This window comes from Falco rusticolus, chromosome 2 (assembly GCF_015220075.1).
Source record: "Falco rusticolus isolate bFalRus1 chromosome 2, bFalRus1.pri, whole genome shotgun sequence".
Taxonomy (NCBI): Eukaryota; Metazoa; Chordata; class Aves; order Falconiformes; family Falconidae; genus Falco; species Falco rusticolus.
Window position 1 is genome coordinate 30,387,560 of NC_051188.1, and position 26,944 is coordinate 30,414,503.

General features: G+C 40.8%; 1 protein-coding gene across 7 annotated transcripts in view; it reads left to right on the top strand.

The window, feature by feature from the left end:
• The window catches only part of CAB39L (calcium binding protein 39 like), a 68,165-nt gene that overhangs the window by 35,319 nt on the left and 5,902 nt on the right, over positions 1-26,944 (top strand). For 4 of the 7 annotated variants that reach the window (XM_037375952.1, XM_037375951.1, XM_037375950.1 and 1 more), the window contains 7 exons: positions 6,239-6,403; positions 10,997-11,115; positions 17,184-17,352; positions 20,885-20,944; positions 22,507-22,572; positions 23,251-23,394; positions 23,590-26,913. In XM_037375952.1, the coding sequence (XP_037231849.1) occupies positions 6,239-6,403; positions 10,997-11,115; positions 17,184-17,352; positions 20,885-20,944; positions 22,507-22,572; positions 23,251-23,394; positions 23,590-23,961 (1,095 nt within the window). In that variant the 3' untranslated portion in view covers positions 23,962-26,913. Of the gene's footprint in view, positions 1-6,238; positions 6,404-10,996; positions 11,116-17,183; positions 17,353-20,884; positions 20,945-22,506; positions 22,573-23,250; positions 23,395-23,589; positions 26,914-26,944 lie in introns of those variants that run through there. The other 3 variants (XM_037375948.1, XM_037375949.1, XM_037375954.1) reach the window with 2 other exon arrangements.

Sequence of the window (26,944 nt, forward strand, 5' to 3'; positions counted from 1 at the left end):
GCTACACAGACGTTGAATTCGGATTCTGCTAATGGCTGTTCTTGGGACTCCTTGCAGTTGCATGTAGAGTGAGTTGCGTTGGTGCTGTTCTTTTAGGAGAAAAAATGGTTTGAATCACACAGAGTATTTTAAACAAGATAAAGCCAAAGCAAGGAGCTTTATGCTTTTGGTTGTGATACATAGTATGGAGTACTGGCAGTTCACTGACTCAGACGTCGGAGTATTTAACATCACGCTGGCAGGCATCTGTGTGTATTGCTGTCTGCTGCTGTGCAAGACAGCAACAGTTTAGAAAGAGATTTTTGCCCTGGAAATACGCTAGGTACACAAACAAAAGCTGTATGATCCAAATCACCATATTCTTAAGAACAATTGAGGATTTCCTGATTGCTATGCGGATGCCAGATGTCAGGCATCCTATATTTTTCTTAGGTATGTTTGGTATCTGAGTTTGGATAGGTGGAAAAAGTTCATGCAATCTGTTTTTTTCTTCGCTGTTATGGTTGGTCATAAATGTTATATTAAGTCCCTGGATGAATAAAAGAAAGAATACACCCTTCTGACCCGTTATGTATGTACCTATGTATGAAACCTCTAACCTGTTGGTGAAACAGGTAAAATAGAGACAACCCACTGAAACCTTTGAAAAGCTGCAGTTCACGTGTAGGAGCTCAGACTGTTGATGATTCAAGGCCTGATACTTTTCCCCTTATGGTTTTTGTAATCTCCCTTGGAGGCGAGTAAAAAGAGATGCGATGGATCTACATTGCATAACAGGACATCCCTCTTTCTCTCTCTCTTTGACAAGCATAATAGGTCTGGATCACAAGCAGTTAATAGGCACTTTTAAGATAAGTGTGAAATTGCTGTAAGTAGCTAAGGAGAGGGGAACGCAGCATTAGTAAGTAGAGAGGTAGTTTTTATTAAGCCACTTGGAACAGCTAGAAATGTAATTTGCTGAAGCTGGGCAGTCTTGGTAAATTATCTCTGTGCTGTGCTATCAGTTTTTTTTAAAAAAACTGCCTGTATGAAGTTTTGATCTCTGAAGCAGCAGATCTGCTTTGTTTGTTTTGCTATATCATGCACAGGCAGTGTTGCAAAAAAACCAACAGCTTTGAGTATGGAAAGTCCCAACCCATGTAATTATGGAAATAAACATTCAGCTTTCTGTGTGAACAACAGATAAGACCTTTGTTTTAGCCTTCTGTGCTACTCTTTAATATCTCCCTGGAAGATTTTAGAAGAACAGAAAAAAATTAAAACTTGGAAGATTTCTTTGTAATCCCTTAATGAAAAAACGAAGACATTCCTTATGGAACTGTCTTGCATAGTTGTGAAATACAGAGAAAGATTAACTGTTTTCCAGCATTTCTTAATGCTAAATTACTGCCCTAAGAACACTGTCATGCACTTTGGCCTTCCTTTAAATATCAGTCAAAAATAAAAATAGATAAAACTTAAAATTGTCTTCTAGACCTGGCAAAGCAAGTTCTGAAGAACCCAGTATTAGTGCTGTGGGAAAAGAATATCAACATTGCTGTATGGTGATATTTCAGTATAGGCATAGTAATGTTGTCTGTTCTGTAATAAAGACTAGACCTTTGCATCAAAATCGGCTGGTCTCCATGTGTGTGTTAGACTGCGGAGAGGAGAGTCTTGAGGTCTTTCAGGGAAGATTTTTTTCATCCAGACTTTCAAGGAAGAGCTTCTTCGTAAGCTCCTTTGTGTTAAGATCCTGTTAAGTCAAGAATGACAAGACTTTGTTTGATCTACAAGGAAAATAAGCTTGAGACAAGTATCTTCAACTCAATCTGCTGGTAGGTTTGGAAAGACACATCTATGCTGAAAAAAAATCAACTTTATAAGCTGGAGAAGTTGAACACATTTATAATTTAACTTAGAGAAGTTATATTGTCTTATCTACATTGTCAGTTTTCCAGCTCCAAGGCTATTGTTGATCATCTAGTCCAGTAGAGTTAGCAGAGTAATCCCAGGTTTGTTGGATTTCAACATCTACACAAAATACTGTATTTCAGAATGGACACAGCAACTCTTGTGGGTTGCTGGTCACTATAAACTATGCTCTGTGGATAAAGAGTTATTTCTTGTAGAGAAGAAATAGCCAACGTTGCACAAACTGCCTTTCATTGCGCAGGGGGGTGTGGCTGTGCTCACCTTCCCTCCCTTACACAACCTATTGCACATCAACCTTCTAGCTCATTTGAGACTTACCCATGTACCCACCCTGAATTTTAGTGTTCTAATTGTATCTTCCCAAGTTTGGATGTTTTGGAGGTCAAGATCCTGATGTCTGTGCGGTGACAGCAACACAAACACTACATTAATGTGTGTGCTGGGGATCAGCTTGCATCTTGTGCTTTGTTGTCCCTGTCTGCAAACTTTAACTGTCCAAAATTCAACATATCCCACTTTTAACATTTGTATGTAATATGTGTAACACCCCCACACACCCCCCAGCTTTTCCCTCTTCTTCTAAATATAATGGCTTAAATGCAGTCATGGTGTAAAGGACTCGAACTGTGAGAGTAAAAGGAAAATCTGCTGGAAATAAGATTGTGCTTAATTGCAAGAATGAGGTAGATGGCTTAAAGTGCTTAGATATTTCATAAAACCTTTTCTTTTGCTCTATAACTTCTGCTGAAGTGACAGTTGCAGCACTTTGCTATTGTTGCTGTTGCCAATGATGGAAAATACATAGATTTACAGAAGTCATAGTTTTTATTACAGAGCTCATAGACTTTGAGTTTCTAGCAAATCTCTCTCTCTCTCTTCTTCTTTTTTTTTTCCCCCACTGAAATTCTGTTTGTGGCATCGTTGGGGGGAAGGGTGTCCTGCTGAGGTTTTGATGGGGTTTTTTGCTAGTTTTCCTAAAGAGGCTCAGGACCAGTCTGGCTTCTGACAAGCTGTTCTGTAGCTATGTTTCTGTCATCTTGTATTTTCCATGTATTTGAGTGAATGTATTTGCTTTGTTGTTTATTTTGGATGCATCTTAGGTCTTTGGATCTTGGAATGTCTTTTCCCCCGTGTCCCCCCCCCGCCCTGTGTCTTGAGCAAGTTTCCATCCCAGAAACAGTGCTTATGTACTTAGGGTATTATTCTAAAAATGCTGTAAGGTTAAGTGGAAATGTCAAAGTGGAGGCTAGAATTGGTGTTAATTTAAGAATATGTGTTCAGGATTATGGTTTTCCTCCAGATAGATTATGAGGGATAGGCACTGAAAAGCCGCCTTAGATTTGACTGGGAATAGCTTTTGGTGGCAGGTTGAATGTCAAACCACAGAGTATCCAGAGGATATGAAGGGGGGAGGAGGTTGAGCACGAAAGGTAAATTGCGTGTAGAAAAGCAGAGATGATGAGCGGATGGGATGGCAGATGATCAGAGAAATACAGCTGTGGTCCCTAAGTGTGCCCATCAACACTGCGGTGTTCTGTAGTTTTATTTTTTCCTGCAGTGCTTTACTTTTTGGCCTCCTTTTGGAGAATTAAACCTAAAGCGGAGTCTTGCAGAGATTTTTCTACATATCAGAAAGGAGTACTTATACTTGAAAGGAAAGGTATTAATTCTTTTTTAACCCACAGAATACCAGAGATATTCGCACCCTGCCCAGCAGAATGGGTGAAAAGCCAAAAATATATGGGTTTTTCCTTTGATATGAAAATATTTTCACAGCTCTTATAAAGATTTAGAGCTTTAGTTTCCAAGATAGCACCCCTGTTGTTAATCCCATCTGTACTCTGTGGGATATCTCTAGTGACATACCACTAACATTTGAGGTAAAAATAGGCTCTTCTGCTGGCGATGGTAAGAAACAAGACTTCTGCTGTGGTTAAAGTTATCACATAGTCATATTCATTTACATGCTGCTCATGCTGACCTAACTCAACCAGCAGAAAACTGGGATTAGATACAGACAGACTGGGGGAGAACATTTCTTTGTCGTGCAAAATCAATGCTTGAATCTTCAAGGTAGATGCAACATGAAAGTGGCCTTTTATTGGGTTTGTAGGATTTTAATGGCTTTTTAGGATTTCTAGGCTTTTTCTAGTTTTTTTTAATTCACTACTGTGAATAAAATCGGTGATGTAAATCAGTATTGGAAGTGTTGGGAGATCAGCAGCAATTGAGAGATACCTCTCTGAAGCAGTTATTTTATGCAGATTGATGGGTGGTATTTGAGAACATGACATTTTTTCTTTCGGTTTCTGAGAGAGAGAGATTGAAATTACTGATTGAGCTTTGAACATCCGTTAATGTCCAGTTAGCTTTTACAAAAGAATCTTGGGTTTTCTCTGCGTGTCGTGATTGCTCCCCTGCTCTGCTAAGCTAATGAAGGGCTGATTTCAAGTAAAGGTTTTGCGCTATAGATGTGAAATGCTGTCCTATCTTCAACATCTTTAACCATCCTCAGCTTTGCTTTCAAACCTGTCCCTTATTTCCTTCCCACTCCCTGCCAAAAAATCAAACCAGACTTGCTGTGGGTCATGCATGTATTAAACGTACCCCGACCCAGAAGAAACCATTGCCTCCACAGCCCCATGGCTGGAGCAGATGGCGTTTAAAGCATGCACAAACATGGGAAAAAATATCACCTTTGCTCCACGGAGTCTTCATTTATACAAAGTGGAGCAAACCTGGGAGGAGAGTGTGAGCCAGAGCTGCTATGCTGTGACCAGCGGTTGTTTCCCTTGGGAACTGGGACGTTATCGTTCACGTCTGATTTAAACCTGCTGAATGCCACAGATGCTAGGCTGTTACGTGTTTATACATGTTTCTCCTTCATTTTCCTGTTGTAAGATTTCTGGTCAAGATACTTCATCAGGTAATTCCTGATTTGTCCTCTACATTTGGTATTTGAAGCATTGCACAGACACACTAATGTATAAGCTAGGTGGGAGCAAAAGCTGAAGGACTAATTTTAGTTTGCTTGGTGGCAGATGTGGAGCCTTACTATAGCAAATTGTTTAATTTAATTAATTTCCCAACCTGAGACTGGAGTGCCTGTGTTCTCAGTAGGCAAATCCTTTGCGGAAGATGCTGGCTCAAACCGCACATGATGAGGAGACTTAGGTGGTGGCAATGCAAAGCCAGCAGGGTGTTCTGGTTTTGGCGGGGATAGAGTTAATTTTCTTCCTAGTAGCTGGTATAGCGCTGCATTTTGGATTTAGGATGAGAATAATGTTGGTAACACACTGATGTTTCAGTTGTTGCTAAGCAGTGCTTGTACTAGGTCAGGGAATTTTCAGCTTCTCACCTCACCCCACCCCACCAGTGAGCATGCTGGGGGGCACAAGAAGCTGGGAGGGGACACAGCCAGGACAGCTGGCCCCAGCTGACCCCAGGGCTATTCCATACCATACGGTGCCATGCTCAGCATATAAACCAGGGGCAAAGCTGGCCGGGGGCTGCTGCTCGGGAACTGGCTGGGCATCGGTCAGCGGGTGGTGGGAAACCGCATTGTGCATCACTTGTCTATTCTAATTGTTTTATTTATTATTCTTTTGGTTTCCCCCTTTCCTTTTCTGTCCTGTTAAACTGTCTTTAACTCAACCCACAAATTTTACTTCCCCCCTGCAATTCTCTCCCCCATCCCACTGGGGGGTGGGGGGTGAGCGAGCAGCTGTGTGATGTTTAGCTGCCTGCCAGGTTAAACCATGGCGCAGGGGTGTAAGGATTTATCTGGGTTACCAGTAAAGGAGCTGGGACACTCTATCAAGAAGCAGTTGATGGGAAATCTGCACAGCGGCCACCTTGCAGGCAGGCAGAGCCAGACAGTTTGGTACCTCCATCTGGCACCTCCTGCCCCACGTGTGTCAACGGAACCCACTGGGGAGGTTGGGGGGAGCAATGGTGAAAGTGCTGCTGCTGCTGCAGGTCAGCATCTGTCTCCAAACCCAGAAAAGATCTTGCTGATGCCAGTTGGTAATTACACTCCCGCCCTTATTTTATGCCTGTGGTCTGTAAGTGAATGCATGCTATGTTTAAATTGAATATGCTTGTGTACGACCTGCAAGATCCAGTGTGGATACTCCAGCCTTGGTGATTTACATAAAATTATTAAACCATTTTAATATAGATAACGATCACGTTAAGTATGGTTAGAAGCTTTTTTTTTGAACTGCTTGTCTTTAAAATAAATCACTTTTTCTTTCTTTTTTCTTTTTTTTTCTTTTTTTTCTTTTCCTTTTTTTAAACAAAACCTGTATCTGCTGGCGAGCAGGCATCAGAGGAAGTGTCAAAATCTCTGCAAGCAATGAAGGAAATTCTGTGTGGGACCACAGACAAGGAGCCACCTACAGAGATTGTGGCTCAGCTGGCACAAGAGCTATACAACAGTGGCCTTCTAGTGACGCTTATTGCCAACCTGCAACTGATAGATTTTGAGGTAAGTCAGCATCTCCTTGCTCTCAGTGCTGTCAGTGAGTAAAGCTGTATTCTTCTGAAGTCTAAATAATTTTATTGCATTTAAAACTGTTTTTTACATGCTGAAGAATGCACCTGCTGTAGATTGGTCAGTGTCCTGATAGATGTGTTTATATACTGGAAGTAAATGCAATGGATCTGATGACATTTTTTTTATTAAAATAAAACCAATAAAGAAATATTGCCATGTGTATCCAAACAAGATAGGAAATGATGCTGAGAATAATGTTTATGACCAACCTTGTAAGCTGCAGCGGTGAACCTCTTTGGGATAGTACAGCTAGAACAGACCACTGTCTCTGAAGGGGTTGTCCAATTTAGAAGGGGTCCAGGGACATGGATTAAAAATACTTGGAAGCATGGGAAAACCTCATGCTACAAAGACTGAAAAACATTAGCATGGTTTAGTTGAGAGGAAAGGAGTTGAAGAAAGTGTTAAAAACTGGCAGCAGGTAGCAAGCTAAATTGGGTTGCCCCCACTTAATTCTTTGGATTAAAAGAAGAAAGGAATATAACTTTTTTTGCCAGCAGAAAGATTAATATGAATATATATGTGTATTTATTGTTTAATTTTGTATATTTGTGTATAAAATTATGTATTCTTTGGAACTCCTTGCCAGTTTTGTTGTTAAAGCCAAAAACTTAGTAGGCAACTACTAAGACAGCTGAACTTGCTTATAAATAAGGAGAAGAGTTATGGTAGAAAAGATTGCAGTAAGTCAGGATAAATACAGACCCTTTTAATTGACCTTTGACTGGTAGGAACTGGAAAGAAACTTTGTCACTGGCAGGTCATTATAGTATTCCTGTGGTCTACGGCCAGCCAGGATAGTGGTCCTCGGGGACTGCTGTTAGGAGTCCTGTGATTCCTATGGCTCCTGGGCACTGGTGGATCGTCACAAGTGTATGAGCGTCTCCGAGCAGTGAGAAAACCCCAGTTCCCAGGAACCAAACCTCCACTGCTGAGGTCTGAAGCAGGAGTGGTACCCAACATATAGGGCTGGGTGGCTGCTGAATTTAAAAATCAGTTCCCTAGAGAGATTGTCTGATGCTCTCAGAGCCACCTTTTGTGGGAGTTACTTTCTTGTAGAAGTTTTCTCCCTTATTGAAGTTATTGTTAATTTGCTTTTCTTTCCATATTGTAAATGAATGAAAGGGAGGAATGATGGGAGATTTATGTTTTCTTTTCCCCCTCTTCCCTCTCTCCCCTGACCTCAGTAAAGCCAGGATTCAAGGGACCTATTTATTTATTTTATATTAATTTTTGAAAATGTTCTCTTCCTCAGGTCTGAAGTTCAGGAGATTTTTTTTTTAATGCTCGAATTTATTGAGATCCTTTCATTTGTCTTCTCCCTGCCACTCCAGCTTACTGGTAAATGTTTGGGTTTTTTTTACAAGAAAACCCCAACCAACCAAGAAAAAAAACCCAACCCCCCAAAAAAAAACCAAAACCCCCCAAAAAGCAAGCAAGCAACCAACCAAAAGAACCCTAACTCAAACCCCTAAAAATCTGGTAATTTATTTTTTTTTAAGAAAAAAGGAGAGGAAGGAGGAGAAGATATTGTTAGCAAATACACCACAGAAGGGAAACTACTGCCTTTTTCTTTTGGTTACTGACAGTCTGTATTTCTTTTGTCAGACAAAAAATCTGTGTGGACATATTGAACCCGCAGTCTTCAAATGCAAGCACTGAATGAAATACCTAATCTGTTGCTGAATAACGGTTCTTGCAAACAATTCTAATAACTCGTATTGCAAAACAGATTTCTCCATGATAAAACCTTTTCAGTCTTGAGGAGAGCTGTTATACATACTCTTTTGGCAAAACAGTAGAAACAAAGTGTCATTGAACAAGAGGATAGTAAGAGCGCGTGCTGCTTTGCCTTCGTACTCTCATTGTCTTTTTCAGTTTATCAACTTTTCTGCTTCTATTTTGTTATATTGGTGGCCACAGTTGGCATTTAGGTTTCTTGTTGTATAAGCCATGTCATCACTTTATAACATGCAAGTTAATTTTTTGATCTGTATGTAATGGTAGAAAGTAAAATCACAAATTACTTAAAAATTTAATATCTGAAGGGAATAATGTTTATGTAGGTTACTTTGTTCTGTCCTGACTCCCTGTCTCCTCCTCACCAACCCTGCTGCCCACTTTGATCCCAATTTTGCACAGCTGTACTTCCCATTGAAGATGTATTTTCAAAGACTTCATGGAACTTGATGAGGAGTGAGGCCAGAGCTGATGTCCCCACTGAGAAAAAGGCAGAAGCACAGACTCAAGTCCTGTCTCATTTGTGCTCAATCTGCCAGCACACTTACAGCACGTGTGGCTGGGGGCGAGCGGGTGTGTAGGGGAGACTTGCACGTATCCATCGCACAGCTATACAAAACACAGGTTTATTGGTTCTGCCACTCAACAGACAAGATGTAATTTTGGTGATGATGTTGTTATGAAGCACTGAAGTTGAGTTTGGGCAGGAGCCCAGAATCAAGATCAGACTAGAATTTTGGAAATCTAAAATACGAAATTTATTGTTGAACTTTAAAGAACTGAGGAAAGTGTGCATACAGAAAAAGTCAACTAAAAAAATAGATGTTAATAACTCCACGTAAGCTTAAAGGTTCACAAGCTGTAAAGCCACTAAAAGAGGTAGTAAATAACCCACGAGCCCCGGACTGGTGACAACAGCAGCTTTCCCTTACTTTGTCTTGAAATGGGAGCAAAATTATGATATAGGTATCATACAACTTGTTATTTACATAATGGCATTCTTTGCAGTTTTTTGTTCTTGTCTAGCCACTTTCTCTCCTTAAGTGCTGCTTTATCTTGTGCTTCAGTGGCCATATGTATTTCATTATAAGGCAAAACTGAATCATGGATCCAAATAAGAAGTGTTGCAAGAGTATTCCTACAATTTTTATAGATGTCAGGTGGTAAGGGAAGTCTGCTTTGGCTCCGTCCTATCTGGTTCCATTCCCTCCAGGAGAATCCAGAGAGACTAACTTCTCTGGCTTTCACTATTGCTGGTTTCTACAAAATTGAATATAATTGGATATATCCAATTATATTGGATATCTCCTCTCTGAGATAAATATAGATATATAAGTATCTCTTCTCTGCTATTGGATGTAATGCTGCAGTGCCACTAATATTAAGTAACGTAAGATTTGGCATAGCAGAGAGGATCACTTAATTTTTGGCCATTTTCACCTTGCCCTTTCAACAGCTCTTCTCTGTCTGGATTGTTTTTGTCTTGGAGCAACTGCTGCAGCCACTGGGGATCACAGGATTCCAGGCGTACATTATGAGTGTTGTAAAGACAGGGGAGAATGGGATGACTTTATAGTCAATTTAGCCTAATTAAGACAATGTCCAAGGTTCAAAAGTGTTGCAGACAGAGGCAGATGGACTGGCCTGCTCTGACATGATTCTCCTATTGAATTCCCCATGTCTCCAAACCAGCTGGATTGGAAAGAGCAGGAAAGCAGAATATTTTGTGTTTCTCAGCAGTGATTTATTTGTAGAGGTGAAACCAGGGAATTTCCCTCTGTGTGAAACTATCTGCTCCTTGGCTTCAGACATTCGATAAGTTCTCCACCAAGGAATGTTTGCCCTCTCGAGACAGATCAATGAGCACGTACGGATTATGAGTAACCTTTAGCTTGCCCTGTGCATAGTGACCCGCTGTAGATTCAGTGCCTTGATTACTGCTCATTAGTGCAGCAGTCTCCCCTCCTCCATTAATTTCACACATCAATTTGTCTCCTGTGGCCAAGGCAGAAAGCAGTGGGGGAGGAAGAGGACTTCTAATTCAAGATGTATTGTCAAACCCTGTGGCTGAATAGAACATACTTTCAAAAGACCTTCTGAAAAGCTACTTGCACAGGGAAGCATTCAAAGATAAAACACAATTGTGCAGATAGATACCTGTATACAGGAGAAAATTAGGACAAAGTGAAGGATCTTCTTGTGACTAAAGCAGAGATGTGATGCAGCCATTTTGTCAGTAGTAATTCGTTCTTCGTGGTGAAATATTGGCTGCAGTTTTAAATTGAATCCTGATTTTCAAAAATGCAGTCACTGGCTTTGATTGCATTTGAATAATGAAAAGCTTTAGCTTTGTAAGTTTAGGCTGTGGGGCGATGTGCTTGGTGCTAGCTTGACAACTTCAGATTTGGAGACTGTGGGAGCAATAATACACACTGCAAAAGCATGTTTGTCTCAGAGTAGTGGCTTGCTTTTTTTTGTGTTTGAATGTTGCTATTTAAGATAACCAGGGACGTGCTTGACAGAATAAGGGGGGGTGCACATCTACATTTAGACAAAGAAAGGTGGAAATGGAGTGGGGGGATCATCAGTGGTCTTCAGAGCCACCCAACAGAAGAAGCCTTCTTGAAGAAACAGCAAGTACGAGGTGGTGGGACTGTAGAGAGTTCAAGAAAAGAGACCAACTTGTTTTGTTTTCAATTTCATTTCTGCTTTAAATAGAGCTTATAGTAAATGGTCATTTGGTCATGTTTTTCCAGTTGAAGATATATTTTGCTTCTTTAACAGGGCAAGAAGGACGTTTCCCAGATATTTAACAACATCTTGAGAAGACAAATTGGTACACGCAGCCCTACTGTGGAATACATTAGTGCCCATCCACATATCCTATTCATGCTTCTAAAAGGGTGGGTGCTTTAATCTGATTTTTATTAAAGAGCGTTACCTGGCACATGCTGGCATTGTAGTTGATCTCTTCTCACTCTTAGTTTCAAAAACAACAACAAAAAAGGATTTTCAGATTGTGTTCCAGGTTAATTATTCTGTTTCTTTCATATTGACTTTCCACTTAACTCTATACTGGATTATTTTATTTGGCCATTATTTCTTCTTCAAACCTGGCATTAGAATAACTATGTGCTGATTGTTTTTGACTGCTCCCCACATGATGTGTACTTCAGTTCTTGCCCTAAACTCTTGGGTGGCATTGTTGATGACTGCCGAGTTTCATTTAGACCTTTTTGCATTGCAGGAGTGTCTTATAGTGGTGTCTGTAAATAACTGGAGTCAAACTGCCCCCCTATGCGGTAGAACAGAGAAGCAAAAATGCATAAAAGAATAGTTGTGTCTGTGGGACAGACTTCTTCAATGCTTGTAGCCACATGTGAACTTCAACTTTAAATTAATTCTGTAATGAACTCCACAACTTCCAGCATTGTTTTTGGGGTCTTTTAACCTTTGAAGGAGTCAGTGCTCAGCTGTAACCCCATGGTTTCCAAGGTAAGTTGGCCAAGGAGGGGGAATAGACTACTGTGTGGAGTGGACATCAACTACAGTTGCATTCAAGTGTGCACAAGTGTTGGCCTAAAACACTTGAGGTTTCTGTCCCCTTTACTTTTGACTGAAAGCACCTTCCATTCAGTGAAAAGCTTTGCTTTTCCAGCCCTTGAAGTCTACAGTTGTCTGCTCAGTTTTCTTCTGGCTTTAGGATTTTGTTTACTTTTCCCCTTGTCGTGGTTTAACCCCAGCCAGCAACCCAGCACCACGCAGCCACTTGCTCACTGCCCCCCACCCAGAGAGGTGGGGAGGAGGATTGGAAAGGAATGTAAAATTCGAGGACTGAGATAAGAACAAATCAATAATTTAAACAGAATAAAGATATAAGAACAACAGTAATAACAATAAGGATGGAAAGGTGGGGGAAAAGTGTAAAATCCAAAGGAAAAGGGAAAAAAACCCAAGTGATGCACAGTACAGCTGCTCACCCTCTGCTGACTGATGCCCAGCCAGTCCCTGAGCAGTGATCCCCCCCAGCCAACCCTCCAAGTTTCTGTACCAGGCATGATGTCCCATGATATGGAATACCTCTTTGGCTGGTTCAGGCCAGATGACCTGGCTGTGTCCTCTCCCAGTCTCTTGTGCCCCTCCAGCATTCTGGTGGGCAGGGCCCAAGAAACCAAAAAGTCCTTGATTTAGTATAAAAATTACCCAGCAACGACTAAAACCATCAGTGCGGTTATCAACATTGTTCTCACAGCATAGCTAAAACACAGCACTGTACTAGCTACTAAGAAGGAAAATTAACTTGGTCCCAGCTGAAACCAGGACACCCCTAAGGAAAGGAGAATATTTGTGATTGGGATTAAATAACTGATGTAGAAGTAAGTGCATGTATTAGCTAATTGGTATGAAACAAGTGGACTCTCATAGTAGTTTTATGGTCACACTAGTAACAGCCATTCAAAAACATGATGTGAGCCTTTTAAACTAAAGACTCATAAGAGAATGAAATGTTTTTTAAGTGTCTGTTTTGCTCTTGAGGTTGAAGAGCTGCATTTTTACCATTTGCTCCACAGCCAGAGTTAGGAAAGTACTTAAGCACCACCTAAGGTTTGTGCATGACAAGGCTGCAGCCCCAAGGGTAAAATTCCCTTCAGTCAGCGTCCCCCTTCTCCCAGGGGCAGACCCCTGCCAAGAGAGGGATGGCCATGTGAGTCCTCGAAAATAGTTATTTCCTGCAAAACTGGCCTCATTCCAACACAGCTGAGTAGGGAAAAAAGTGATCAAGAGAACTAGTCAGTCCCAGGGATTTCAAGAACTGTGAGCTTGTGGTTGAACGTGGTGGCAAGGCTCTTGGCTGCTGCGATAGATGTGGACCTGCCGCCTTCCTTGCGGGCAGGGCAGTGGGGAGCCTGCGCAGGTGGATGGGCTGAGCTAGGTCTTGCTCTTGCAAGTTTAGTGATTTGTTGTGGTTTAGGTTTAATTTTGAAACTCTTGACTTGTTTAGTGTTACTAAACACCAGCTTCCTCAGAAAGGAAATCAGTAAGTTAGTTAAATGGACTTTGGTTTCATTTGTTCATTAAAATTCACCATTTATATAAACCACAAACCAGCAGTTTCAGGATGGTGATGATAGTTCTCTCAGTCATTACGTTGTACAACTGCTTTCAATTTCATACGTAGATACGATATTTTTCTTCCCTTTTCTCTGTCTTTGCTTTTTTGATTTTTCACTCATTTTGTTTTTGCACATTGTGCATGTTATCGCTACCATATGTCTAGGCTTTATTTAAAGCTAAAAATTATTTTTGGATCATGTCCCAGGTATTCTTTGGCATCTGTAATAACCAAGAATATTAAGACAAGGGTAAAGATTTAATTTTATGCATATGTACTGCTGACAGACATTTTACTATAGGTGACCTGAGCCAATGGATGTATTTAAATGTGTTTTTTTGGAGATTCCTGCTGCGTGCGGCAGCGTGTCCATGTAAGTTTGGTCCTCAGGCTCCCTGTTCTTGATTTCTTGATTTCTTGGCTATCTCTCCACAGCACTGCACTGTATCAGAATTGCCATTTCTGGAGTTTTTTGTTAGAAAGCGCTGTTGAATTCATCAGCAGTAGTCCAGAAGACAGCCCTGTTGGTTTCTGAGCAGCTGCTGCAGAACAGCATAATGATGTCAAATGCAATGCTGCCTTACCTGCCTGTGTCCTGCTGCTGACATTGTCTAAAAATGATACTTAAAATATGTGTCTACAGCAAAGGGAGGCACCTTTACTGAATACGTTACTGAAGCCCTGAATATTGCTTGCAGCGTGCAGCACTTGTCTGCAGTCAGCTGTGAGACTGTGGAACGTGTGCTTCATGTTAGACACCACCACTTCAAAACATGATTTAAGGACGCATTTTCATAGTTATTTAATGCTAAATTAAATACGTGAAATCAAAATCTGCCTAAAGGAAAATGGATTTGGCTGGCTTGTACCATTCCGTGTTTGTTTTATGACATTATCTGGAGGGAAAATGAAAAAAAAAATAAAAATATCTGCCATGTATAAAAAGAAAGAGTCCAGGACTATTGTGAAGGCTTGTCATTGTTTCACTTGTATTGGATGCAAGATTTCCTCTGCCCCCTGACAGTCAGTTCCCAACAGCATCAACAAAAGGTTGCTTTTTCGTTGCATAACGTGAGCTCTCTTGAGTGGGAAGGATCCTGAATCAGGGCTCCCGCCCAGTGTTTCCTGCCTAATACTCCAGCGGCACTGCCAGCTTGAGATAACTGTTCTTAGCTTCTAGGCTTCGTTTTGCTTGTTGGCTACTTCCTTCCAGCTTCTCAGCTTCAGAAAAACATACAGCACATACTTCACTACTTCTTTTTTTTTTTTTCTTTTTTTTTTTGGTAGGTTAATTGACCTTCGTGGTGCCTGAGGACTTGCTTTAATAGGATCTTATTTTGTGTGTGTGTGCAGGCTTTGTGTACGAGCGGGATTTCAGATGAATGCAATGTTTGGTATATATAGAGTGCTGGATATATTTGGGCCAATTTTTTTCTTTGGTGTCAGCATATTGCATTAGTCCAGAAATAACTCTGGTTCTTTATAATTTAAATTCTTTTCCCTCTAGTACAGTGACTGTAGGGGACTTGAAGTTTGTGCCACTTGTTTCTCACAAGTGACAAATTTCTAAGGTCTTTTGTGAGTTTATATCATGCCACATGCTGTTTCTGATGTACTCGGTCACTGCCCTGACCTGTTTTGTAATGACCTCCTCATATCGCAGTGCAGTTAAAGCTTTAATGGTATGTTGGCTGAAGTTGCAGAATTCCTTTTGAGTTTATCCAAGGATAAACTCAAGCTATGGAAGTTAGTGTAAAATCAGATCAGAATATAACTGTTTGCCAAGACTGTGTCTCCCAGGCTCGATGCCTTCCTAGTGTCCTGCCTGCTCTCCTTGTACCATCTTCTGCACTAGCCATGCAAGTATGATTCATTTTGCACTGAGATGCATCCCTGCCCTCAGTCTTCCCTCTTTCAGCCTTCACAATAAGCGTTTTGAAATATGTCAAGTCCATTATTTCATATTCTGGTTGCCCCCAGTAGTCAGTACGTGGGGGTTTCTTTAGGCTGTAAGCTTATCTAACAGAGAAGAACTCAGTATTTTTTTTTTCTGCTGCGGGAATACGTCAGCGTAGAGCACTAATTGCTCATTAAAAGCGATTTTGAAAGACATTTCTGTCATTCCTGCCTGGTGGCTTTGCATTTAAGTGTGGGTGCAGAGAACATGCCGGTTATGACTGGGCAGCCTGTAAACTTCTTCCAGGCATATTCTAGGAGCCAGAACCAGCTTCCCTCACTGATGTGACCAGCCAGAGGTCCATAACCCACTTCCAAATAATGGAGCATTTGACTAAGAATGATTCTGTTGATACTTATGTTTTAAAAAGTTATTGTGCTGGAAACAATGTAATTTGCTTTTATTCCAACCAAAATACTCCTCAGCCAGCTAACTATTAAATATTTTCCTGGCTGCACTCCTATGAGCAATTCCGCCTCTTTTCCCCTGAAAATTAGTATTCCTGTTAATGGAGTTTAGGAGAGGTATGCCTCAGCGGGAAACATCAGTGAATTTCAGTTGTCTCAAGACTTATAAATTCATGCTTGCAAATGTTTCCCTAAAGGAAACAAATAGAGGCTTGAGTGCCTGCATTTCCTTGAGGGTGGGAAGTTTCATTTGCCTGTTTGGAATTGTAATTCATTTTTCATTAAGCCAACTATTGTTGACATCAGGTTGAAGTATGCGGCTCTGGTATGCTCACAAAACACTACCATTCTTTTAAATTGCAAGCTGGTGGTAAAATTGAGGGCCCACTCACAGCACAGATGGCATTTTGTGGTTTTCTTCTTCTTTTTTTTTTTTTTTTTTCTTCTCTTTTGGCCTAGTGATAGGAATTAATTGTGCAAAGAAAAATGATGCTGATAAGCTCTGGGTGATAATACACAGTTCTGATATAGTATAACCGGCTTATTGAAACAGAGCGTGCTTTCTGTTCCATTGGATTTCATCACTTCACATGACTGAAAATTGCTGGAAGAAGTTCATTTTAAGTCTTTCCTGACTGTTGGATTTCATCTTTTCTTTTTTTTTTTTTTTCCCTCTCTAAATTGTGTTTCTACCAGTTTTGTTTCAGATTAATTTCAGCTTTAAAGAAATCAAGACTTTATAGAAATAGAAAACGATCTGAATTGCCTCCCTTTTTCCTCCCTCTCCGAGATCGAGAAGCGTGCTGGCTTCTGGCTATTGCAATGCGTGTGCCATCACAGGGTTGTAACTTGAGGAATGAATATTTGTCTCCTGATCAAAATTGTGGCCTCTGCAGAGGAGGGATTGTGCAGAATTCCTCCTAAACTGCCAAAAAGATCTTCAGAGCTACAGAAAGCTTAATCCTGTGTAGGCTGCCTGGATAGACTTTTTCTACCATCCTCATTAGACATTAATATTCTAGAGCGACTTTCTCTAGAAGAGGAGTGGGAGGTGATGGATGGTCATGAGATGTTAATATTTTTCTTGGATAAACTGAGGAGCTCAGAATTAAATCTGAAAAGGGAGATTGTTATATTGTATGGGCTTTGCTTTCTCCTAAATCTAAATGGGTAAAGGAGCTCTGTTAAACATCAAGCCCTCCCCATAGTCTTTCCGCGGAGATGAGTGTAATGCACACTTAGGCTGAGTGTTTTGGCTTGGGAAGACACAGGATTGCAGTGGAAAACGCTGGCAGCCTTATTTGTGTATCTGCACCTTAGCTGTGGGCTGGGATCCTGAAGCTGGGTACAGTGCTGTGGCTAGGAGCTTTCTCTGTGTATGTCCCCTCTAGCACACACATTCCCCATGTTAAAAAGTTCCCCGTTGCTAGAAAAGTGCCAGTTTATCTTTGTTCTTCTATGTTGTGATCTTTTCTGTTTCTTTTCATTCTTCAGATATGAAACCCCAAATATTGCCTTACGCTGTGGAATTATGCTGAGGGAGTGTATCCGGCATGAACCCTTGGCCAAAATCATACTTTTTTCAGAACAGTTCAGAGACTTTTTTAAATATGTGGAAATGTCAACATTTGATATAGCTTCTGATGCCTTTGCTACATTCAAGGTAAATTATTTATATAAAGTGCATCATAGTGTTGTGTCAAAAATGGTCCTTTATCAGTAGTCATCACTAAATGTTGTGTTGCCTTTAAACTAGGTGGCTTTTTTATTGTTCAGTAAAGGACATAATTAATCCTTGGTCTGATTGTAACAGGATTTACAACAGTGGTCAAGTCTGCAAAGAATCTTTAATTCAATACAGATTTACATTTCAGTAATGTTCTTCATCTTGATAACCCAAGGTCTTTTATGCAACCATTTAAAACTCAAATTAATCACATTACATACAGCTCTTGTAAAATGCATACCCTTTTTCTCTCCCTGTTTTCCCCTGCAGAAAAACCACTACCCATCATGACCACAACCAGAATAGAAGCAATCATTTAAAACTCACTTTTGAAATCCTTGTAATTTTTGCTGTCCCTTCTGAATTCAGCAGTCAGATTTGGATTAATGTCATGCTCGCTGCTTATTTTACAATTTATTCATATGCTTACTTTTGTGACTCATGGTTCAGTGTAAGGACCGCAATGCTACAAGCTAAGTAGGTGGAAGCACTGCGTAGACTCTGTACAGAGTCTGTGTTGTATTAAAAATGAAGTTGGGTGAAGCCTGCCAGATTTCTTGGAGTTTGTATGCGACCGTTCTCTTTACCACAAGGTGCTAGTATAGTCTTTGAGCAAAATTTGGTGCCTATGAGCTTAATGTACAGGGAAGGTAATTAATTTCTGAGAAATAATTTAAGAAAGCTGGGAAAAATTCCTTTCAGGTAAAGACTCTTCTAAATATAAACATAACTCCTTTTTTTTCTCTTTTTTTCCTCTCATTGTTTCTTGCTGTCATAGAAAGGCATTGTTTATTCTTTTGTCTCAAAGCTAATTAGAAACATTTAGATAGACCATAGGAATAGCTGTAAGGAATGTTAAGAATTCATCTCAGCGATTCAACACATACTGAAACCTGGCCTGGTTTTGCTAACCTACTGAATGGGGTAAAGATTTGCACATTGGAGCAGTGTTGCATTCTTCAGTACTGAGTTGAGCAGGATTACCAATTCAAACTACCCATTAATCAATAGCAGCATCTTTCAATTGTTTTAAGTTGTGCTGTCATGGTGTTCATTCGGTAAATGTTATGAAAGTGGAAGTAGTACAGAAACACAGACAAGTACAGTGTGGGACTGTATAAGAATGCAACATAACAGATATTTAAATCTTCTGTCTCTGGCATTTTACCCTGTGCCCAGAAGAGTATTTGTCTCTGGTCAGAAAAAGTGCTCCTGGACTCTGTTCCTACTTTGACAGAAGAGATTAGCATCTTTTCCCCAGGTCCTGCTTTGAGCATGACAGCAGAATGTGTTGTTGGTGATGGACAGTCTTCACCCCAAACAGGAGGCAGGATGGGGACAAGGGTCAGTTAAGCTGTGGCAAGGACCACAGACTGCTGCAGCTCTCCCCCAAAGAAAAGAGATTGATGTTTGTGGATCTACATCTGTGGAACTTAACTTCTGTCCCCTGTGAACCAAGTATATTTTTAGCAGGATTTAAAAATAGAATTCTACATCCTTACATGCACTGGAAAGAAAGGGGTATGAGGAGTTCATCCTCAGACATAGGACAGAATTCACCTTTTAAAATGCAGGGGGAAAGTCCATAAACTGCATTTTTATTTTTATTTTTTAAATTGCCTCTTAGCATGGTCAGTTCTCAAAATAAACCAGCAGCTCGTCTCATCTCCTATTATTTCTGTTACTCTGAATAGCTGGCATAGAAAGTAGTGATGTGGAAGCAATTGAATCATGAAATATGGAGCTACCTGATTTCTAATACTGTAAAAATAGCGCTATGATTACTTGCTGGCTGGATTACTGAACTCACGTTTTCAGTTCTGTTGCCCCCATGTTGGGTTTGTAGCGTTGCCACCAGGGTGTCTGGTTCAGAGCTGAAAGCCTTGAACAGTCTATGCACCACAGGAGGGCTTAATTAAATGTGCATTAAAGTCTGAGGATATTTATAGTACAGAAGTATTGGAATTTTTGATGATCTGGAGATGTACTACTTAATTAAATTCAGCCAGGTGCACTGAAGAGAGGAAACAGGGCTGTTAAAAATGCAGAGGAAAATGGCTTGTATTTGGAGATATAGTTGGCTATGGAGGGTACAGGCAGCAGATGGAAAGAGTCCTGATAATATTGCTGCTCCGTGCTCTCTTGTGATTTTCTGTGAAAAACTCATTTTGGATTATATTCCATTTGTGCCCCCTATTGAAAAATGTTGTACTTGCCTCCTAAGTGCCCTGTGTAAAAGCTTGTGAATCATGTTTGTTGCACTCAGCCTTTTAAACTGCTATCATGGCAATCCTGCTAAATAAAGGAATGTATTAAAAATATGTACTGGATTTTACGGCGCTCTGCTTTCCTCTTATAACTGATGGTAAAAATAAGTTAAAGGATTAGTATCTAAAGGATTTCTTTTCTTTGTGATGCTGTAGAGGATGTGTCTGTGCATCTGCTTCAGCTACTCATCAGCTTCAGTCTCTGACTGGGTAGGAAAACCAAGGAAAAGATAATGAAAAAGATAGCAGAATCTGATTCACCAAAAAAATACCAACATGAATGGACTTCATCAGGCTTTTATTGTGATCAATGTTATGTTTCAAAAGAGGCAGTAAGATAAAAATTAAACTTAAATGCCTCAAACTGCCCACTTCATTTCATAGCTATTCATCTAGTAAAGAGACTTGATTTTTCCTGGAACTGAACATTTGCATTTCTGTCGCTGAGTTCTAGCATGCCCATTCGATGAGAGAGGTTGCTTTAATTTAACTTTGAATTAGTTGGCCTTTTAGCATAGGAGGCATCCCAGCTGGCATTCTAGAAGGTCTGCTACTGCTTCTGTCCCTGAGCCCACCTTGGGCAGAAAAAGAGCTGAGAAGGGATTCATCCCTCCTACCTGAGACCCCTTTCTGGGGAGGGAGTGGCTGTGGAGGGAGCCTGGATGGCTAGCTTAGATTGGTGCCTAACTTTCAAGCTTTAAATAAATAAATAAATAAATGTATATATACAGTGGTTGAATTTGAGTCTTCCTTGTTGTATTCTTGGAGATGAGCCATAGCAGTTGATCGAGCTTAGCATCATTTCCAGCTGTGGGGTAGCAGGTAAACCACATTTGGCTTTGTGACCACAGTTGATTCCTCCATAAAGGGTTAATTTCCTTTCTTCCTTTCCCCTACCCCAGTTTATTGTAAGTACTGTGCACTATGACCACTAACCATGAAAAAAAGTGGGAGGGAAAAGGAATATAAGGAGTATTAGAATAGTTTTGTATCGATTCTGTTAGCATTAACTGAGTTCTCCTTAAAATCCTACTAAACACACAATGCAGCATTGTTTTTAAATGCTTTCTATCTATAGAAATAATGTTGTAAATACCTTCTAAAAGATGGCCTGGTCAAAAAAATACTCAAATGCATTTGAGAATCATGGGACAATCAAATAAGCACACTTTCTCAGGTAACCTTTTTCTCTTCTTCTCCAGGACCTGTTAACACGACACAAATTGTTGGTAGCAGAATTTCTGGAACAAAATTATGATGTGGTAAGTATAAACGCTAGAATATATATTTTTTTTAATTTGTTTGTGCTTAGCTGGGAAAAGTGCACTTTCGATAGCAGAGGATTTCATCCTCCACATAAAATGATCACACAGGACTGCACAACTAGGCATTGCTTTTACTAAAGTAGAATCCCCACAAGGCATTTGAAGTACAGGTACCCCCTCTGCACACACCTGGGGATACGTGCCAAGGTGTCAGGAGAACTCCTAGTTTAAAAGCAAGTTCTGTTCCTCTCTGTGTGCATTGTATCTCGTATGTGAGTGGAACTGCAGACTTTGTATGTAAATAGATTGTGGGGAAACAGAGTGCACATTTTTTAAACAGTTTTATGGTATTCCAGCACTGATAGACCTGAAATGGCCCATATATAATACTTTGGGACAGAGGGGAAGAGTTACTAGATGAAATTTTAGCATTACAGGAAATCTCATGTACCTGACTGGGGGACTGAGGTGTGAGTATACCTCTTACCACGCTAAGGCAATTAGATCCTTGGTTAGCTGCCATTTTTCACTTTGATTTTTTGGCTCAGTTTTGAACCAAATGTGGGTCAAAAAATCCATTGGAATCAACTGAAATTAGTCTAATTCCATGATCCCTATTAGTCCACAGGTTATGTTCTCATGTCACCTGAGGTATTCTTTATTTCATTGCCAAAGTAAAAAGGCCAAAGACTATTTCTTTTATTGTAGTTACCAAGATGGTTAAATAAAGATCAGGCTTATTATTACTGGGTCACAAATGCAGCTTAACTGGAGCAAAATTAGTGTCTCTGCTAATCTTTTCTTTTAATACTGAAGTACTGCACAGGAACAGTCCTCATGCTACATTTATTTAATATTTAAATTTTTGAAGTATGAATTCTGGAAGTGAGCATTTTTTTAGGTGATTCATGGATAGCAGTGTTGGGTTTTTTTGCTAGTTTGGTAGATGGTCTGCCCATAGCCTTCTTGCTCAGTCTCCTTTAACTACAAGGTTCCCTTGGCCCGATCCTGCAAAAGCCAGCCTGTGCTCGGCTCCTAGTGACCCTCGCTGGGCAAACAACTTTAACAAGCGAGGGTGCTGAAGGCAGGTGAGGTGGCACCTCACAAAAGGAGCTTTTGATATATGCCAGTATGGGGTGCACCGTCACCAGTTTGGGGTATTGCATGAAATTGCACAGCGAGTCATGACCGTGAGATACGAGTGAGTCGATGTCACGTGCTGGACCCACGTGTCCTGGCGGCAGATCCACCCTCCCGTAAGAGAAGGCTGCACAGGCACTGGCTTACTTCTGTCCTAGTTGGCTCACACCAGCTCCTGCTATGTCCCGTCCATATGTGGTATTCCCCTCTGCAGTCTTTTGAAGAGGAGTCTTCCTGGGCATTAATTCACTGCATGGTAACCAGCCAAGGAAAACGGGCCGTGAGCTGGGCCTGGCATTGCAGTGAAGGGTTAGAGGGTGGCACTGCTGTGGCCTCTGCTGCTCCTCTGGGGTGGTAAGGACCAGGACGTAGAAGGATGGACATGAATTGGATGCATTTTTGTTTTCTTGTTGCTCTAGATCTTTGAGGATTATGAAAAGCTCCTTCATTCTGAGAATTATGTAACAAAGAGACAGTCTCTGAAGGTAAAGTCTCTCGGCACTTCTCTTCTACATTTGAACTCCACATTGTGCAGAATATCAAGAGGCATGTGTGGCAATGAAGCAGACACGTACTTTCTAACAAAAAAGAAATAAGTGCTTGGGATGCTCTTCTTACAACGCACAAGAGCTCACTGTGTCTTTTCTTTCCTGGATCTCTGGTGAAGCACTGGGCTGTCTCTATGAAACAAACACTATCATTTTCCTCTGACCGCAAATCTGTACTTTGGTTCAGAACGTAGATTAAAATGAACTTGAGAGTAATGTGATAGTCTCGGTTTGTCTGGTGCTGCTTGCCACTACAGCACCAAGTCTGACATGACCTGTAGATGGGACTGGATAGGTGTGTTAATGTGACATCCAAATAAAATGAAGGTGTCTTTGTGGGACAGAAGAACTGCACTTGCTTCTGTCCTAAATGACTCACACCAGCTCCTATTACACCCAGCCCATATGTGGGATCCCTCTCTGTAGTATTTAGAAGATGAGCATTACTGGGCATAAAGTAACTGACTGCATGATAACAAGTCTAGTTACCTTTTTTTAAAGGTAGTGACACTGAAACCTCTTAGGCAAGCATTAAATTATGTTGCTGCTTTCTTTGCATTCAAAAATCTTGTGGTAAACTGAAAAAACTGGGTTTGTTTGTTATTGTGCCTGTAGCTGCTGGGTGAATTGATTCTGGACCGACACAACTTTGCCATCATGACAAAATACATAAGCAAACCAGAAAATCTGAAGCTGATGATGAACTTGCTGCGAGATAAAAGCCCCAACATTCAGTTTGAAGCATTCCACGTGTTCAAGGTGAGCTAGTATGAACTGTAGAGGTGGCAAACTCTCTCTTCTTCTCATAAAAATGTCTTTCAAGGTGGGCAAGAAAAAGCCCAGAAAACTAAGGCCGAGGTTGGGGTTTACTACAGTCACTTCCAGCATTAGAGGATGTCTTAATTGAAAACTTTTCTATCAATCAGCCTCTGAATTCTATTTGTCTTCCTTCAGGTGAGATCTAAAGCATCATCATTTTGGCTTGGGCTGAGGGTAGTCAGTCAAGTAGCAATGAGGCGGATGCTACAGGTAACAAAATACACAGCTTCTAGGCAGTATCCAGGGTACCTTCCCCAAACTCTTAGGTCATTTTACCATGTGATTCTGGGTAAAGAGATGAAAAAAAAAAAGTCTTCAAACTCTACATTAAGACTAAAAGTAGATGGTGCTGGCACTGTGCATCAGTGCAAACATAATTTGCTTTTAAAAGCATTAGAAAGGTTTGGTAAATCTGATCTTGAAATAAACTTAATCCGTCCTTTTGCAGTGATCATTAATGCAGTCTTAAACAATTACCAGACCCAGCCAGTGTCCCATTTTCCATGATGACTAATGTTAATAAGTGAAAAGTTTACCATTTTGCTATCAAAAAAGTTCTTTGCTCTGGGACAGAGGGATTGTTATTATGTAAAACTGCCTTTAGTTGGGAATGAACACATTAGTTTCAAACTATGTAAATAGAGTTAATGGTTTTCAGAAGAGGAACACTGAGCCTGTAAGGATATCCTTCCCCAAGATGGTTAAGAAAGATACCAGATCACACCAAAAGGCATGCAACTGGAAAAAAGTTACATCACCCTCCACAAATTCAGGGTGACTTGTTGAGCTTTGTACTTCTGCCATTTCTAATTTGGAAAAAAGCTTTCAGATCTTCAGTGTGGAGGCTTAGAGGATGTGTAGTTTCTCCAAAAAGCTTTTTGTTTCAAAAAAACCCCAAACCTTCAAGAAGGATTAAAAAAAAAAAAAAATCCCTTCCTGAAATAAGTAGCTTGGTAAGCTGCTCTCTTGCTGACTTCCTCTGTAGTCAGCTGAACCACTGTAAGTAACTTGTACTCCTCCTCCTTATCAGGAGGCATGTGGCTACAAGATAAGCGAGCAGTCAAGCTCCCAACACTTGCAGCCTTTGAGATGTTTGTGGAGGGAAGGGATCAGAAGACTGGCTCTCTTAGCTGCTCTGAATAAATGCCAGATTTTTGTGTATGAAACACATGAGTTGCTGTTCCTGAATTAATGATAGGCATTGCCCAGGCCTTGGCAACAGCTGATTTCATTTATTTTAAGGGACATTTGAAAGGATTTGGAATAACTTGAAAGGATTCCAGTGTGCAACCATGTCATGCATTGCTGTCGCTCCCATTCTGCCTTCCCATTCCTCCCTTCCTTTCCTTTTCCAGTACTTTGTGTCCCGTTCCCAGTTAAGAGTGGAGATATTGTAGGCTCAGCCTTGCTTGACCACTTGCAATTGCTACCACGTGGACATAATGTTGAGGCCTTGGGGTGCCCAGCAAAACAGGGTGTGGGGGTAACATTCTGTCTCTTCAGTTCAAAGGGCCAGACTCTGTCCTCAGGTACTAACTTGCATGGGACGCTGTTGTTTTTTTCCAGTGGTACCAGTCAGCAGCATTTAAGAGGTGCCATGGCATTCCTCATGCTACCTCATATGCATAAGTGATCGTTTTGGGGAAATTGCAGACCCAGAGCAGAACCTGATCAGCTGGAAATTGCTCATTTATAACCACAGCAGCACACTAGAGTAACTCTAAAAGTGCAGCAGAGCTTCCCCTTTAGGTCCTCACTGAGGATCTGGGTTAGCTGGATGTAGAAGCATTTAGCTTCCCTGTGGGCAGAGACAATTGCATTGTGAGTTAGCTTTGTGGAGTGGGTCAGAGAAGATTGTTTTCCGATTTCACTTCTTAAATTGAATTCTAATTTCTTGAGAAATACCAAAGGAAACCCTTAAATATTTAAGAGAATGGGCGAAAATACTACTGACTGGTTGTGCCTGGTTCTGCAGCGTCCCTGTCTCCTGTTTCTGGGTTGGTGTCCCTCAGCCTGGTTCTCTTGTCAGCTGTAATAATTCCGTGCTAATGTAACTGGGAGAGGAATCTTGCCGGCCGCTTTTAATCTCATAAATTTCAAACTGTGCCTGCATTTTTAAACTATGCTTGCAAAATACCTGTGCAGTCCTGGTTGAAATTACAGTAGACTGACCACAGTGATTTGAAATCAAAGGTCTGCTGAGAAGTGGATACTTGGGGCTCTGTCTGAGCTGCCAAAAGATTTGGGTTTAAATTACCTGATTTAGATGTTTCACCAGTTAGACACAGTGGAAATGAAAAAGTGCTTGTTTTGCAAGCATTCAGATTCCAACACTCCCATGCCCCAGCTGACCCCCAAAAAAGCCTGTGACTCTTACTTCCCTGCGGCCATTTTTGATTATTGAAGATTCAACACTAGAATCTAGACTAGATAATTAGAATGATAGAGATGAAACACTAGAGATGAAAATGGTAAGCACCTCTAGTGCAAAAATATTTTGCAGTAGCACACCATGGCTGAAAACGACAGTACCCCTTAAAGCTCTGAGAACATTTCACTCATCCAGGATGCTTTGGGTGGGAAATTGAAAACAGAGCACCCACATGGAGTGTTTCCTTCCATCCTCTATTTGAGGAGTTGCTTGATCTTTCTCCTAGCTCCAGCTCCTTCTCTTCTTCTTGCCTGAGCGAAATGGAGCTTCTGCCTTGTGGCACCATCCTAAAGTCCTGTGGCTGCTTTGTAAAACTGGATGTCCCAGACAATGTGTGCATGAGAGTTAGCCAGTATTTAATCATCAGGAAAAGCTGACACAGGTCAGCGCTTTCCTCCTCCTCCTCCATAAATAATCCAACGGGGTCACCTAGATTTGTAGGTTCACAGGTTGCTGGTTCTTCTCTGTGTGGATTTCAGTGGAGGTGTCTCAGTCCTGGGCATGCACACTTTGAGGACCAAATAGTGGGAAGGGGTCTCCAGCTCCTGTGACAGATTTGTGACACTTAGTAGCGGAGCTTGCTTTGAGTTCTCCTGTGGGGGAGACCAAATCTTTCAGATGTATGTGAACATGGTGCAGGTATTCCTTTGACCTTACACATTTACGTGTTATTGGCTAATAACAAGCTCTTTTGGTTTCCATATAAAAAAAACAGATTTTTTTTTTGAGGAAAACACCCTGAATTGGTTAAATTTGGATTATGCAACTTTCTTGTTCTTAAGCAGAAATTTAGCAAGATACATTTTACTGTTTAAATCTAAAAATAGAATGAGTACACTGTGTTTGTGACCTTAGTTTCATTTTTCCATTCTCTTTCATGCACATTACAGAACTACCTCCTGCAGCTTGCTCTGCAAATGGTCTCATGTAATTTGACTGTACTGACAGTTTCCTCTTGGTACAAAGCTGAAACCGCATTTGTGGGGATGCATCCTCTCTGTCTGGAGATTTTAAAGGGCAAGTCTCCACTTGCCCTTTAAATTTTAAATTTTAAATTTT